The following is a 16,802-nucleotide window of genomic DNA, read 5'->3' as shown; positions in this document are numbered from 1 at the left end:
GGTGATTTGTGGAGCCATGTTAGGCCTTGGAGCCACGTGCATGTCTAGCACTGTGGCTGAGGAGGGTCTGGGTTCAGGGAGGAAGATATACGTGAGCTGAACCTTGCTGGATGATCCTTGGATCTTTGCTAGCTCCTCAGCACTGAGAAGGGAAGGAGTCTGAAACTGTGCCCAGGCTGGGTAGGCACCATTGATTGATTAGTGATGCCTGCAGGGAGTGAAGGAGAGGGGAGCAGTACATGTGTGCTATGTACTTACCGAGTCCAGTCCATCCCTCCTGGCTCAGGGAGACAGAATCATTCTCGGTCAAACACTAGGTCAGTAGCAGAGCCAGGATGAAAACCAGACCTTTGTCTTCTAGATCTGTGCTCTTTCTAGGATGCCTCTAAAATCACATAGGCATTCCTGGTGCCTGTTTCAATGAAAGGCTTTGGTTAGTGACCTAGAGGGAATGAAATCAGAAGAGAAGCAGATCAGGTGGAAATCTAACTATTTCCCCTCCTGAGCTGTCCTTCACTGATGATCTCTTCTAGTTTTAAAAGTATCAGGAGGGGGGAATACATATTCCTCAGCAGGAAACAAATTTTGCCTTTGATACTTCCAGGCTCTGCACATTCTTTTTCCTTTGGTAAGAAACAGGTGTTATTAGCCAGGCACAGTGGCTCATGCCTGTAATCCCAGCACTTTGGGAGGCTGAGGCGGGCAGATCACTTGGGGTTAGGAGTTCAAGACCAGCCTGGCCAACATGATGAAACCCCATCTCTACTAAAAATACAAAAATTAGCCAGGTGTGGTGGCGGGTGCTTGTAATCCCAGCTACCGGGGAGGCTGAGGCAGGAGAAGCACTTGAACCTGGTAGACGGAGGTTGCAGTGAGCTGACATCCTGCCACTGAACTCCAGCCTGGGCGATAGAGCAAGACTCAGTCTCAAAAAATATATATATATATTATTAGTAAGAAGTAGCTAAATGGCCTTCTAGAATTCCTAGGGACTGAAAGCATTCTCCACAGTTCAGTAACAGATATTTACCTTTAAACACCAAAGTGTTTTTTAAAATTCAGAACCATTTCAGATAGAAATCTCCTGTCTGATGTGATGCCCTTGGGGCTATTGATGCATGTGATTATTTGCCTCTGCATTAAATAGCTACTGGTTCTGAAATGGTTTTGGGGCCTTTTCTCACTCTGGATTTCATTGCATGCATCAGGCCACGTGTCTGACTCAAAAAGTACCACTCATTCCCTCATCAACATTTTCTCATTTGTTTTCTCTAATCAAGCAACTTAAGGAAACCAGAGAACTAAAATTATGAAAAACACAAGCAAGTAAAAAGTAGGTAGTCTCTGAGAAATGGCCCAGGGGTTGTCCCACATAAACAGCACCAGCTTTTATCTAGAGACTCTGACTCTGTCTTCTTCCAGTTCTTTCTGCTTCCTTTCTCTGTTCTCACTGGCTTTCCCAGGGGCAAAGCTGCCAGAGAGCTGAGTTCCAAGTAGGTGAAGTTATGATAATAAAAAGTACAAGCTCATACCAAAGAACAAACTGACTACTATTTCCAGGTTGTTAAAAGTGGTGGTAGGGCTGTGGTGGGTGGCAAAGCATAGTCACTAATTTGCAATTGTCAGCTCAGGTGCTCATGCTCAATTCTGCTCCCAGGTGACTGTGCTGGACAATGGGGAACCCTCACTGAAGTCCACCTCCAGGGTGGTGGTAGGCATCTTGGACGTCAATGACAATCCACCTATATTCTCCCACAAGCTCTTCAATGTCCGCCTTCCAGAGAGGCTGAGCCCTGTGTCCCCTGGGCCTGTGTACAGGCTGGTGGCTTCAGACCTGGATGAGGGTCTTAATGGCAGAGTCACCTACAGTATCGAGGACAGCGATGAGGAGGCCTTCAGTATCGACCCGGTCACAGGTGTGGTTTCATCCAGCAGCACTTTTACAGCTGGAGAGTACAACATCCTGACGGTGAGCAGACAGAAGGAAGCCACGGAGGGAGGAGTGGCATGCTGGTTAGTGGCCTTCTTTGAGAATTCAGGAGGAGGGAGATAGCCCGCCAGCATAAGGGAAATGGTGCTCTCCTTCCTGGCCTTCTCCCAGAGAAACTGGGAGTCCCAGCTTCAGCCAAAGGATCAAATTCTGGGTCCTTCTCTTTGAGGGCAATAAGGTCTTTGCCTGGGAAATCCCCTCTGTTCTTAGAGAGAAGGATTTAGTGAGAGTAACAGGGGCTTTGGAATCAATAAGCCTGGGTTCCAACCCTAGTACTGCCATTTTACACCCGTGTGATGTTGGACAAGTCATTTAACCTTTATCATTTGTAAAATGGAGATAAGAACGTCTTTCTTGTGAGAAGCCAATATATCAGGTAGCTAGTGCATGGGTGCTTACATCAGTCAGCCTGAATTCAACCCCAGTCTCATTGCTAGCCAAGCATTTCATCTGGCAGGTGAATCGACCACACTGAGCCCTAGTTTCTTCTTGTAAAAGACAGATGATAACAGGACCTCTTCCAAGGTTATTGTGAGGATTAAATCAGATATTGCGCACAAAGCTCTTAGAACAAGGCCTGATAATAGTGAGTGCTCAATAAATTCTAGCTTGTTAGGTTTATGGTAGTTGGGAAAAGCAAAGGGCATATGTATGTAAAGTTCAATTTAGGAAGTAGCACACAGTAAGTCTTCAGTTAACAGTGGCATTTATTATTTTTATACTAACCATGAGGTTCTTGAGCACAGGTTATATGTTTTGTTCACCACCGTGCCTGCAGCAACTGGCAGGGTGCCTGTTTGCAGCAACTGGCAGGGTGCCTGTTTACAGCAAGCCCTCAAGTATGCATCAGATGAATGAATGACTGGATGAGAGGCCTGCTTGGTCAGAATCACAGGACGCTCTGGTTCTTGTCCTGGCTGCTTGGGTCTTCTTGTCTCTTGGCCCCAAACCTCAGTTTTGGTGTTGGCCTCCTTTCAGATCAAGGCAACAGACAGTGGGCAGCCACCACTCTCAGCCAGCGTCCGGCTACACATTGAGTGGATCCCTCGGCCTCGGCCATCCTCCATCCCTCTGGCCTTTGATGAGACCTACTACAGCTTTACGGTCATGGAGACGGACCCTGTGAACCACATGGTGGGGGTCATCAGCGTAGAGGGCAGACCCGGACTCTTCTGGTTCAACATCTCAGGTGAGGCAAGGCCTAGGGCCCAACAAGGGCCAACCCCTCCCATCCTTATACACCAGATCTAGTTTTCCTGCTACAGTCCTTCTGACTCTTCTCAAGGTCGGGCTCCTCGGCAGCCCCTCTTTCAGCCCTGAGTGGGGACTGCCTCTTCCCTGGTTCTCTGGGAGCACAGGCAGTAAGAATGCCACGTCTGCCAAGCTTTCCTTTCACTCCAGCCACAATCTCTAACCCCAGCCAGAGTTGGCAGTGCCTCAGTTACCCCAAGGGCCTAGGAGACCTAAAATGGTTCAGGAAGACCCAGAGCAGAAATGTTTTGTGTTTCCTTTCCTACCTCAATGTGAAAATCATAGTTGACCGTGAGCCTGCCATAAGCTATACCCTGGGGCCATGCTCAATGTTTTGGCTCCAGGTTTCGCCCTTGAGATCAGGGGAAAGTGCCCATTCTCATTCTAGGAGGCACTTGGATCTGGGCTCTGATGGCCTTCTCTGAAATTCTTCTCTGTCTCTAAATCAAGGTTTTGTTTCAACATCTGGGGGTCACAGAACCCTTCAGGAATCTGACGAACGCTTAGGTCCTCTTCCCAGAAAGTTGTGTGCACAAACACACACAAATGTAAATCTGCATACAATTTAGAGGATGTATAGGCCCTTTGAAACCCATCCAGGGATTCCAGGTTAAAAATCTCTAGGAGTTTCAGCACCCGCATGAACATGGAGTCCTGGTACAGTTTTCCGTCCTGGCTAAGAGTAGGATAGGATATATGCCCTTGACCCAAGCTCTTTGAACCTCCTGGACTTACTTCCAGTTCTGGCTTACGGCTGTTTTGTTTGACTTTTTTTCTTTAATACCAAATTAATGCATGTACCCTCTAAAACATTTCAAAAACACATATGGGCTGGGCACAGTGGCTCGCATCTGTAATCCCAGCTGCTTAAGAGGCTGAAGTAGGAGGATCACTTGAGGCCGAGTCCAAGGTTACAGTGAACTATGATTGCACCATACACTCCAGCCTGGGTGACAGAGTGAGAGCCTGTCTATAAATAAGTAAATAAGCACACACAAATGAAGGCAGAGAAGAAAATAAAAATCACCTAAAGTTCCACCAATCAGAAGATAATCCACTGCTATAATGTTGATGTGTTTCCTTTTTGTCATTTTTCCTTTACACACACACACACACACACACACCCTTAGGGTTATATTAAAATATTGTTTTATAATATTTTTAAATGTAATATATCATGAACATATTTCCATGTCACTAAACATATTTCTATATACTAGACATTTTAAAAATATGTTATGTTACATTTGGATTCTTATAGTTTATTAATCAATTTGATTTATTAATAAAATTCAAATAAAAATAACTTGACAACAACTTGACAGAATAAATTACAGTTTTGGGACTCCCTGGGAGAATAAACTACAACCTGTCACTCAGATCTTGTACTGTGGAATTTACCACCGTGTCCTCTGAGCCTGACAACCAAAGCCTATCTTATGCTATGCTGCCTAAATCACTGAGGTTGTGTGTGCTTTCTCCCCACTCCCACTCTAGGTGGGGATAAGGACATGGACTTTGACATTGAGAAGACCACAGGCAGCATCGTCATTGCCAGGCCTCTTGATACCAGGAGGAGGTCGAACTATAACTTGACTGTTGAGGTGACAGATGGGTCCCGCACCATTGCCACACAGGTTAGAGGCCTCAGCTGGGGACCCCTGTATTGAGAGGAGATGGAAGGCCTTCTTGGTTGGGATGACGCTACAGAGGTTTTCTGTGGATGTGGTGTTCCTCAAGGAACACTGAATTTAGAATCAAAGTTCTTATCTAATACACTCTCTACTTCTGTGATCCTGGGAGAATTCTTTCTCCCACTCTGGATCTGTCTATAATTGGAAGCTTGTTTAAATGAGCAGTTTTAATTAAAGATAGAGTACAATGGGGCTACTATGGGTATAGGGGGATGATGGTTGGGTAAGTGGGGCTCTGAATTTCTATTCTGGCTTCAGCCAGTGTTTTATCTGTTTCTTACATTTGGATTTCACACAACATTTCACTTGATGGAAAGGCCCTTCAAGAAAATTTTTGTTTTTGAAAAACACTAGACTGTGCAGCATCTGAAGGTCTTTTGATTTTGAAGTACTGTCATTCATTCAACAAATATTTATCAAGTGATTGCTGAGTGCCAGGCACTGTGCTAGGCCTGGGTGGTACAGGGAGGTCCAGACAGACCCAGTCCCTGTTCCCCTGGGGCTCGCAGTGCACCTTCTCCCTCATCTCCCTCCCTAGGTCCACATCTTCATGATTGCCAACATTAACCACCATCGGCCCCAGTTTCTGGAAACTCGTTATGAGGTCAGAGTTCCCCAGGACACCGTGCCAGGGGTGGAGCTCCTGCGAGTCCAGGCCATAGATCAAGACAAGGGCAAAAGCCTCATCTATACCATACATGGCAGCCAAGACCCAGGAAGTGCCAGCCTCTTCCAGCTGGACCCAAGCAGTGGTGTCCTGGTAACAGTGGGAAAATTGGACCTCAGCTCGGGGCCCTCCCAGCACACACTGACAGTCATGGTGAGTAAATGGAAAAATCTGGTGAGAATACGTTTGCATGTAGATGTGTAGGGGTGGACATGCTTGGAGACATGCTGAAGGTCCCCCTTCCCCTGGTGAGCCAGGCATACCAATGCTCATAAGGACCATGCACGAGACAGAGTTGTGACATTTCACAGCTGGCTAAGGGCACCTTCCATAAGGGATGCCTGGAAGTGAAGGTAGAGATGGGACGGCTGCCAAGGAAACTCCTGTCAACCTCAGCTTTCTCTGGACTCACCCCAGATATTCCCCAAGAGCTCTCTCCCTGCTCAGTGACTTCATGACACAATGTGGATTCATGTAGTGTCAGAGCTGGAAGGGACACAGAGCCTCTCCCACTGAGAGCAAGGACTAGGGTCAGGCCAGCAAGGCATGCAGGACACAAAATGTAAGGAGGGCTCACTCTCTGGGCCATGTGCCTGCATTTTTATGACCCCAAGAGTCAGAGCCTCTTTAAATTTTGCACCCTACTTGCCTCACTTGCTTCCCCCTAGTTCTATCCCTGACCCTGCCCATTTGTCTCATCTTATACCTGAGACCCACAGAGAAAGACAGACTTCCTCACTGTCATACAGTTATTTATGATGGAACCAGAATCAGAGCCTGGCCTCCTGTCTTAAAGATCAGGGTTCTTATGTACTAATTTATCATCCTCTGGGCATATAATACGTATTCAAGGCTCTGAGAAGTCCTGCAACAAAGAAAACTGTTTGACTGCATTTAATTCAGTGCTCCCCAAATTTATGTGACCATATAATTTTTTTTCCTGCATAACATGTTAACATCTTGAAGAATGAGTATTCTCTGAGATGTAATTTGGAAAACACTGCTTCTCTGCCTATTTCTGTCTTTCTCCTAAAATAGAATTATCCATTAAAACAGCTGAGCCTAGGAATCATTGACTGATCCATTTACATAAATGAAGAAAAAGAGCATATAGATTAGAACAACATTTAAAAGAATATGGAGAGTTAGTTACAATTGGGCATATTTTAAATTGGCATTCTAGTTCATTAACCTTACCCTAACCCTGCCTCCTCCTATTTCATTTGCTGCTTACCCAATTACCCCCTTTGGGCCCATAGGTCCGAGACCAGGAAATACCTATCAAGAGGAACTTCGTGTGGGTGACCATTCATGTGGAGGATGGAAACCTCCACCCACCCCGCTTCACTCAGCTCCATTATGAGGCAAGTGTTGCTGACACCATAGCCCCTGGCACAGAGCTGCTGCAGGTCCGAGCCATGGATGCCGACCGGGGATTCAATGCTGAGGTCCACTACTCCCTCCTGAAAGGTGAGAGGCCTGGCCATGAGCTCAGAGGATGGGTCAAGATGCTTTAGAAATAAAGGAAAGCACTAGAGGCATGAATTCACAAATTAATCGAGTACCAAGCTCATTAAGCCTTGGCAAACTATAATTCTAGAGCATTCCCTGGGACTACCTAAATTAATGCACTTCCAAAGGTAGTAATAACATAATTACTACAATATGAGTAAGGACCACTCATGCTGTGGGAGAATTTGCATATATATTATATAAACCTACCAGTGACCAAACATGTAGAAGATATTTATGAAGTCCATGCAACATTTAAAAATGTAATAACTTCATACATGTATCTTAGAACATTTTATGAAGCGTATGGCATAGTTTTAGAAGTAATTTTTATTTTCTGATAAGGCTCCACAGTGATTTAGTATCTATTTTATGGGTTTATCTATTTTATGGGTTTCTTCATCTCAAAAATGGGAATAATCTTACCTGTGCCAGAAAGTCATTGCAAAGATTAAAAGAGAAAATGTATGTTGGCCAGGCGCGGTGGCTCACGCCTGTAATCGTAGCACTTTGGGAGGCCGAGGCGGGCGGATCACCTGAGGTTGGGAGTTCGCGACCCGCCTGGCCAACATGGTGAAACTCCGTCTCTACAAAAATACAAAAATTAGCCTGGCATGGTGGCATGCACCTGTAATCCCAGCTACTCGGGAGGCTGAGGGAGGAGAATCGCTTGAACCTGGGAGGCAGAGGTTGCAGTGAGCTGAGATTGCACCATTGCACTCCAGCCTGGGCAACACAGCAAGACTCCATCTCAAAAAAGAAAATGTATGTTAATACATGTTGTAAATTGAAATATTATACAAATGCCAGGGGCTATTACTATCATTGATAAGTGTTAATTATAAGCAATTACTATAACAAAAGCGATAATATCCAGTATCCAACTAATTATTAATGATAATTTGTAATAATTGTAATACATAATTAATGATATTTAATAGTAATAATTATATTTAATAATAATACTTCATAGAGCTAGTTGCTATGAGAAACCAAGAAGAACATAATTTGCTGTCTGCCCTCACAAGACCTAATGTTCATTTATTGCATGCCAGTAGCTTATACAGTAGCTACTGGTACTGTATAAAGCCAGTAGCTTTACCTTTTCTTTTTGGAAGAAACAGTTACCATATAACAGAAGTCTATTCACCGCTGAAGAAGAATACGGATTATAATGCATTGCTTGCTTTTTGTGATTTATGAAATGAAATCACATCTTTTATCTCATTGACAACCTCATTGATGGAGATAATGACTTTAATTTCCAGATAAGATTAGTTTTAAAATATTCTTCTGATTATAGAAGTAACACATGCTCATTTTTGAAAACATGAAAAATACAGGAATGTATAAAGAACACAACATATAACCATCATTTTCATCACCCCAAAAGAATGATTTTCTGTCTTTCCCTCTTATCTTCCCCTATGCATATTTTTGTAATATTGAGATCATAATGAATATACAATTTTGTGCCCTGATTTATTTCTTTCAGCAGTGTGATATTATATAATTAATGATAATCAGAATCACATGTAGGTTGTTGACTTAGCTGCTTTTAATGGAATCACTTTAAAACGGCTACTTACTCATTAAAACCATGTTCTTTGAATTTAGCGGTTATATGACAAGTCACCTAACCAGTCAGCTGGAGAAGGGCTTCAAAGGTGGAAGAATCAGATTGAAAGTTTTATGACAAAACTTAGCCATTTGCCTTGCCATTGAAATAATAAAATATGCACTCATGTGATAGAGGGAATAAGACATGTAAAGTGCAGTATTTTCTCAAGTGTAAGGCCTGTATCTGTGGTGGTGAGCAAAACAATTCAAGTATTACTCATTTAATGGCATTAAAAGATTATTGGGCATGGAGAAAGCACTCCTCTTTAAATTATTCAAGCTCCCTGATAGAATGAAGAACAAAGCCTCTTTTGGGTTCTAGAATGTCTTTTAGTCTTCTCTAACACCTGCCACTCTTTGTTTACCAAAGAAAGAGGATAGCTCACAGGCTCAGACCTTTTGGCAAGCAGTAGATTTTATCTCAATTTTAATACGGTATTTTTTCTTTGACTTCTTTTTATGGTAACTTCTGACTTATGGTAAGCAATATGGTGTTTTTATTTAAAGAAGCAACATAATGTTACCTTTAAAAATATTTATCAAAATTTGAGTGAGTTAATTTAAAGGAAAACATCAATTAAATAATAGTGTAACATAACATAGGCAATGGATGGATATTGAAAAAATTATAAAGGTGATGTGAGAATGCCTAGAGTTTAGGAAATACAGACATGGGGCAAAGATATTTGCTCAGGAGCCTTGAGATATGGGTGTTCTATATAACCAAAGCTATTAAAAATTATATTAAAAATGTAGCCAGGCACGGTGGCTCACACCTGTAATCCCACCAGAGGCTGAGGCTGGAGGACCGCTTGAGCCCAGGAGTTTGAGGCTGCGGTGAGCCATGCTCACATCACTACACTCCAGCCTGGGTGACAGGAAAGACCCTGACTCTAAAAAAAAAAAAAAGTTATACAAAAGATGGTTAAAAATTCTGTATAATGCAAACTGAAGCTTTTCCTACAAAAGGCATCACTGAAATTCAGGGTGGAATGTGTTTTCCTATGGAGTCTCCTTTTTTGGTTTCAAAGACCTGCTATAGCTTTGGTTTGTAGCTTAAGTTGTGTCCCAGAAACTTAGTGATAATTGATGGTGATATGAAGCACCTACTATGCGCACCATGTTAGAGATTTTATAAAGTATCTACTCTATACACTATATTCAGGGTGGGTATACACTATATGCAGATTTTGCTCTGTCCAGGTTTTGTGTGATAGACCCTTTACTGATCTAGAAAGCCTAGCTGATACCTGTCGAGGGTGTGGCAAACTTGTTTGTCTTGTCTTCTGTTTCAGGGAACAGCGAAGGTTTCTTCAACATCAATGCCCTGCTAGGCATCATTACTCTAGCTCAAAAGCTTGATCAGGCAAATCATGCCCCACATACTCTGACAGTGAAGGCAGAAGATCAAGGCTCCCCACAATGGCATGACCTGGCTACAGTGATCATTCATGTCTATCCCTCAGATAGGAGTGCCCCCATCTTTTCAAAATCTGAGTACTTTGTAGAGATCCCTGAATCAATCCCTGTTGGTTCCCCAATCCTCCTTGTCTCTGCTATGAGCTCCTCTGAAGTTACCTATGAGTTAAGAGAGGGAAATAAGGATGGAGTCTTCTCTATGAACTCATATTCTGGCCTTATTTCCACCCAGAAGAACTTGGACCATGAGAAAATCTCGTCTTACCAGCTGAAAATCCGAGGCAGCAATATGGCAGGTGCATTTACTGATGTCATGGTGGTGGTTGACATAATTGATGAAAATGACAATGCTCCTATGTTCTTAAAGTCAACTTTTGTGGGCCAAATTAGTGAAGCAGCTCCACTGTATAGCATGATCATGGATAAAAACAACAACCCCTTTGTGATTCATGCCTCTGACAGTGACAAAGAAGCTAATTCCTTGTTGGTCTATAAAATTTTGGAGCCGGAGGCCTTGAAGTTTTTCAAAATTGATCCCAGCATGGGAACCCTAACCATTGTATCAGAGATGGATTATGAGAGCATGCCCTCTTTCCAATTCTGTGTCTATGTCCATGACCAAGGAAGCCCCATATTATTTGCACCCAGACCTGCCCAAGTCATCATTCATGTCAGAGATGTGAATGATTCTCCTCCCAGATTCTCAGAACAGATATATGAGGTAGCAATAGTGGGGCCTATCCATCCAGGCATGGAGCTTCTCATGGTGCGGGCCAGCGATGAAGACTCAGAAGTCAATTATAGCATCAAAACTGGCAATGCTGATGAAGCTGTTACCATCCATCCTGTCACTGGTAGCATATCTGTGCTGAATCCTGCTTTCCTGGGACTCTCTCGGAAGCTCACCATCAGGGCTTCTGATGGCTTGTATCAAGACACTGCGCTGGTAAAAATTTCTTTGACCCAAGTGCTTGACAAAAGCTTGCAGTTTGATCAGGATGTCTATTGGGCAGCTGTGAAGGAGAACTTGCAGGACAGAAAGGCACTGGTGATTCTTGGTGCCCAGGGCAATCATTTGAATGACACCCTTTCCTACTTTCTCTTGAATGGCACGGATATGTTTCATATGGTCCAGTCAGCAGGTGTGTTGCAGACAAGAGGTGTGGCGTTTGACCGGGAGCAGCAGGACACTCATGAGCTGGCAGTGGAAGTGAGGGACAATCGGACACCTCAGCGGGTGGCTCAGGCTTTGGTCAGAGTCTCTATTGAGGATGTCAATGACAATCCCCCCAAATTTAAGCATCTGCCCTATTACACAATCATCCAAGATGGCACAGAGCCAGGGGATGTCCTCTTTCAGGTATCTGCCACTGATGAGGACTTGGGGACAAATGGGGCTGTTACATATGAATTTGCAGAAGATTACACATATTTCCGAATTGACCCCTATCTTGGGGACATATCACTCAAGAAACCCTTTGATTATCAAGCTTTAAATAAATATCACCTCAAAGTCATTGCTCGGGATGGAGGAACGCCATCCCTCCAGAGTGAGGAAGAGGTACTTGTCACTGTGAGAAATAAATCCAACCCACTGTTTCAGAGTCCTTATTACAAAGTCAGAGTACCTGAAAATATCACCCTCTATACCCCAATTCTCCACACCCAGGCCCGGAGTCCAGAGGGACTCCGGCTCATCTACAACATTGTGGAGGAAGAACCCTTGATGCTGTTCACCACTGACTTCAAGACTGGTGTCCTAACAGTAACAGGGCCTTTGGACTATGAGTCCAAGACCAAACATGTGTTCACAGTCAGAGCCACGGATACGGCTCTGGGGTCATTTTCTGAAGCCACAGTGGAAGTCCTAGTGGAGGATGTCAATGATAACCCTCCCACTTTTTCCCAATTGGTCTATACCACTTCCATCTCAGAAGGCTTGCCTGCTCAGACCCCTGTGATCCAACTGTTGGCTTCTGACCAGGACTCAGGGCGGAACCGTGACGTCTCTTATCAGATTGTGGAGGATGGCTCAGATGTTTCCAAGTTCTTCCAGATCAATGGGAGCACAGGGGAGATGTCCACAGTTCAAGAACTGGATTATGAAGCCCAACAACACTTTCATGTGAAAGTCAGGGCCATGGATAAAGGAGATCCCCCACTCACTGGTGAAACCCTTGTGGTTGTCAATGTGTCTGATATCAATGACAACCCCCCAGAGTTCAGACAACCTCAATATGAAGCCAATGTCAGTGAACTGGCAACCTGTGGACACCTGGTTCTTAAAGTCCAGGCTATTGACCCTGACAGCAGAGACACCTCCCGCCTGGAGTACCTGATTCTTTCTGGCAATCAGGACAGGCACTTCTCCATTAACAGCTCATCGGGAATAATTTCTATGTTCAACCTTTGCAAAAAGCACCTGGACTCTTCTTACAATTTGAGGGTAGGTGCTTCTGATGGAGTCTTCCGAGCAACTGTGCCTGTGTACATCAACACTACAAATGCCAACAAGTACAGCCCAGAGTTCCAGCAGCACCTTTATGAGGCAGAATTAGCAGAGAATGCAATGGTTGGAACCAAGGTGATTGATTTGCTAGCCATAGACAAAGATAGTGGTCCCTATGGCACTATAGATTATACTATCATCAATAAACTAGCAAGTGAGAAGTTCTCCATAAACCCCAATGGCCAGATTGCCACTCTGCAGAAACTGGATCGGGAAAATTCAACAGAGAGAGTCATTGCTATTAAGGTCATGGCTCGGGATGGAGGAGGAAGAGTAGCCTTCTGCACGGTGAAGATCATCCTCACAGATGAAAATGACAACCCCCCACAGTTCAAAGCATCTGAGTACACAGTATCCATTCAATCCAATGTCAGTAAAGACTCTCCGGTTATCCAGGTGTTGGCCTATGATGCAGATGAAGGTCAGAACGCAGATGTCACCTACTCAGTGAACCCAGAGGACCTAGTTAAAGATGTCATTGAAATTAACCCAGTCACTGGTGTGGTCAAGGTGAAAGACAGCCTGGTGGGATTGGAAAATCAGACCCTTGACTTCTTCATCAAAGCCCAAGATGGAGGCCCTCCTCACTGGAACTCTCTGGTGCCAGTACGACTTCAGGTGGTTCCTAAAAAAGTTTCCTTACCGAAATTTTCTGAACCTTTGTATACTTTCTCTGCACCTGAAGACCTTCCAGAGGGGTCTGAAATTGGGATTGTTAAAGCAGTGGCAGCTCAAGATCCAGTCATCTACAGTCTAGTGCGGGGCACTACACCTGAGAGCAACAAGGATGGTGTCTTCTCCCTAGACCCAGACACAGGGGTCATAAAGGTGAGGAAGCCCATGGACCACGAATCCACCAAATTGTACCAGATTGATGTGATGGCACATTGCCTTCAGAACACTGACGTGGTGTCCTTGGTCTCTGTCAACATCCAAGTGGGAGACGTCAATGACAATAGGCCTGTATTTGAGGCTGATCCATATAAGGCTGTCCTCACTGAGAATATGCCAGTGGGGACCTCAGTCATTCAAGTGACTGCCATTGACAAGGACACTGGGAGAGATGGCCAGGTGAGCTACAGGCTGTCTGCAGACCCTGGTAGCAATGTCCATGAGCTCTTTGCCATTGACAGTGAGAGTGGTTGGATCACCACACTCCAGGAACTTGACTGTGAGACCTGCCAGACTTATCATTTTCATGTGGTGGCCTATGACCATGGACAGACCATCCAGCTATCCTCTCAGGCCCTGGTTCAGGTCTCCATTACAGATGAGAATGACAATGCTCCCCGATTTGCTTCTGAAGAGTACAGAGGATCTGTGGTTGAGAACAGCGAGCCTGGCGAACTGGTGGCGACTCTAAAGACCCTGGATGCTGACATTTCTGAGCAGAACAGGCAGGTCACCTGCTACATCACAGGTAAGAACACCTGTCATGGACTGCAGGCTCTGGAATGTATTGAAAAACATCCAGGAAGAGGTGCCCTAAAATGGGTTCATGTCCTGGATTTGCCACTTATTAGCAGTGTGACCTTGGGCACACTTAACCCCCTAGGACCTCAGTTTCTCCACCTATAGACTTGGCATGCATGTTCTCATTCACCTCACAGGCATGCTGGTAAGATCTGTAATTTCTAGAAAGCACCTATACATTAGAAAGTGCTTTGCAAAAAGTATGTCTCATTATTTTACATGAGTCATACTCTAACTGCTGTCAGTTGTCTTTTGAAAGATGGAGGAGGCACCAAGAAAGTTGCATGATCCTTGAAAATTCTGTCAAGTGACTGTCTTTATGGAGAGTGTCCTACCCAGGTAAAGTTGTGAATGATAGAAAATGCTTCTTGTCAATCACAGGTCCTAAGTGTAAGAATGACAGCACTTCCTTAGATATAATTCCCTCATTTCACATATGTGGAAACCAAGGCCCAGATGGAGAAGTTCAACCAAGGTCACACTCTTGTGCTTGCTTCAGGGCTGGGATTAAAACCCTACCCTATAAGCTGCTTTCATTAGTGGATACCTACCGTAAAACTAAATTACCCTATCTGCAATCCAGTGGCTAAGCCAGCTAACCAGTGGCCATGAGAGAGTTTCTTCACTCCTGTGTCCTTTTTTCCTCATCCCCAGGTGCCATGTCCCCCCATTCCCATGAACATGGCTCCTTCTGCTATCACAGCTGTCCAGTGAAAAGCCCATGAGCCTGAAATTCCAACCAAGAACCACAGACTCCCGAAGACATAGGATCAAAGCTGTTTGAAATACAGAGTTGTAGAAAAACAGAATCTTATCATCTTAAAATATCAGACTCCTAAAAACACAGAAGTCTTAAAATCTCAGGATAATAGAGTAATAAATGTCAACATGTTATCAATTCTTGGAGTAGTTGGATCTTAGAACTCTGGAATCTTAGGATCTCAGAGTGAGAAATCCATATTCCCACATTCTTGTCAGTGATTAGCGTCAAGGAAAGAAAGATGACTTACAAGCAAACCCTAGTGCTCCTACAGAACCTCCACTTAGGGTGGGTCCTTAGTTATAAAATAAAACCTTGGAGTGTTTAGTGTTTTTGATTGCTTCCTATCTCTCCACTGTTGTATAGCTATGCATCTTAGACATTTATATAGAATTGAAATTTGTTTCCCTTTAACTTCCTCCCATGCCTTCTGGGCCACAAAAACAAAAAACCCTGCCTTCAGCCACATATTTTGAAGTGATGCTTCTTGCATTGACAATTTCATTTAACAGGAGGCATTTGAAGTAGAAGTAGCTTCATAACACCAAAAAGTGGACTCAGTGTAGAATCGTGGGTTCCTAGTTAAGGAAGGAAATATTTGCTTTCCCAACAATTCTAAAAAATGCATCCAATGGGCAACCACCTGTGACACAAAGCCTAGTTCATTCCTATTGCTTGGCTTCTGAAAGCTCTGCCCCATCTGTTTAGAGGGAGACGCCCTGGGCCAGTTTGGCATCAGCCAAGTTGGAGATGAGTGGAGGATTTCCTCAAGGAAGACCCTGGACCGCGAGCATACAGCCAAGTACTTGCTCAGAGTCACAGCATCTGATGGCAAGTTCCAGGCTTCGGTCACCGTGGAGATCTTTGTCCTGGACGTCAATGATAACAGCCCACAGTGCTCACAGGTGAGAGCCTGGCGAGGGGCGGAGTGGGTAGTGAAGGCAAGGAAGATAGAGTGAGGGGTGGGAGAACAGAGAGTGAGGAGCAGGAGAAGGGAAATTGAGGGCCAGGAGAACAGAGAGTGAGGGGCAGGAGAAGGGAGATTGAGGGGCAGGTGAACAGAGAGTGACGGGCAGGAGAAAGGAGGACTGAGGGACCCATCTCTGAGGCTGGCCATCATTGACCTCACCTCTCTCGCTTCTCCCCAGCAAGCCTCAGACTAGTTCCCAGGGGCAGGGACCATTCTAGGTAATTCCTTGGCCCCCATAGGGATATACCAAGCTGTTCAAGATTCATGGCCCACATCTCTCCCCCTACATTCCCAACAAAGGTCTATTTCTCTGCAGAACATATCCAGAAGGAAAGTAACATAAGCATTCTCCAAATACAGCCAGCCATGCCCAATGGGCAAACCCCTGGCACTGCTCAACTTGTTGACATGGCTCACTATTATCAAATACACTAACAGAGACCTGACCCCAGACAAACCCCTCACCCCATGCCCATATATGCACCTCCTCACATCTGCTGGGGTAATTTAGTCCACTGAGATGCCCTCCTTCACTTGTACAGAGACACAAACACGAGACAGGGCAATTTCATTTGGTGAGGGATACTTTCCTAAGGATCTCATGTAATTCAACTCTAAATTTCCAGCAGGAACAAATGTTGAGTGGGGTGTGTGTGTGTGTTTGTCAGGAGAGGAGCTGTGTTCCTAGAGGCATAAACCAACAATTGCTGTCATGGAGCTTTGCTTTTAGACATATTTTTTAAAACACAGTAGTTTTTAACTTTGGGAGGATTTACATTCTTTCAAAGTTTACAGATAAAGTTAAACTGCTAACATTTTAATTTTATAACATCTCAAATTATCATAATCCAGCCATTCAGTATATATATAAAAATGCACAGTTATACACACCCACACATATACACAAAGGGTCATCTACAACCCTATACACACAGGC

General features: G+C 44.3%; 2 protein-coding genes across 2 annotated transcripts in view; one reads left to right on the top strand and one right to left on the bottom strand.

The window, feature by feature from the left end:
- Nucleotides 1-16,802, top strand: part of FAT2 (FAT atypical cadherin 2) — an 87,356-nt gene that overhangs the window by 35,098 nt on the left and 35,456 nt on the right. Inside the window, exons 5-11 of the mRNA XM_004042853.5 lie at nucleotides 1,658-1,969; nucleotides 2,969-3,179; nucleotides 4,739-4,878; nucleotides 5,474-5,755; nucleotides 6,862-7,072; nucleotides 10,030-14,082; nucleotides 15,604-15,800. Of these exons, the coding sequence (XP_004042901.5) occupies nucleotides 1,658-1,969; nucleotides 2,969-3,179; nucleotides 4,739-4,878; nucleotides 5,474-5,755; nucleotides 6,862-7,072; nucleotides 10,030-14,082; nucleotides 15,604-15,800 (5,406 nt within the window). The remainder of the gene's footprint in view (nucleotides 1-1,657; nucleotides 1,970-2,968; nucleotides 3,180-4,738; nucleotides 4,879-5,473; nucleotides 5,756-6,861; nucleotides 7,073-10,029; nucleotides 14,083-15,603; nucleotides 15,801-16,802) is intronic.
- SLC36A1 (solute carrier family 36 member 1) overlaps nucleotides 239-16,802 on the bottom strand; it is a 118,666-nt gene continuing 102,102 nt past the window's right edge. The window contains exon 12 of the mRNA XM_063705928.1: nucleotides 239-412. Coding sequence (XP_063561998.1) covers nucleotides 358-412 — 55 coding nt within the window. The 3' untranslated portion in view covers nucleotides 239-357. The remainder of the gene's footprint in view (nucleotides 413-16,802) is intronic.

The sequence above is a fragment of the Gorilla gorilla genome, chromosome 4 (assembly GCF_029281585.2).
Source record: "Gorilla gorilla gorilla isolate KB3781 chromosome 4, NHGRI_mGorGor1-v2.1_pri, whole genome shotgun sequence".
In the NCBI taxonomy this organism is placed as follows: Eukaryota; Metazoa; Chordata; class Mammalia; order Primates; family Hominidae; genus Gorilla; species Gorilla gorilla.
This window is presented reverse-complemented; position numbering and strand designations above follow the sequence as displayed.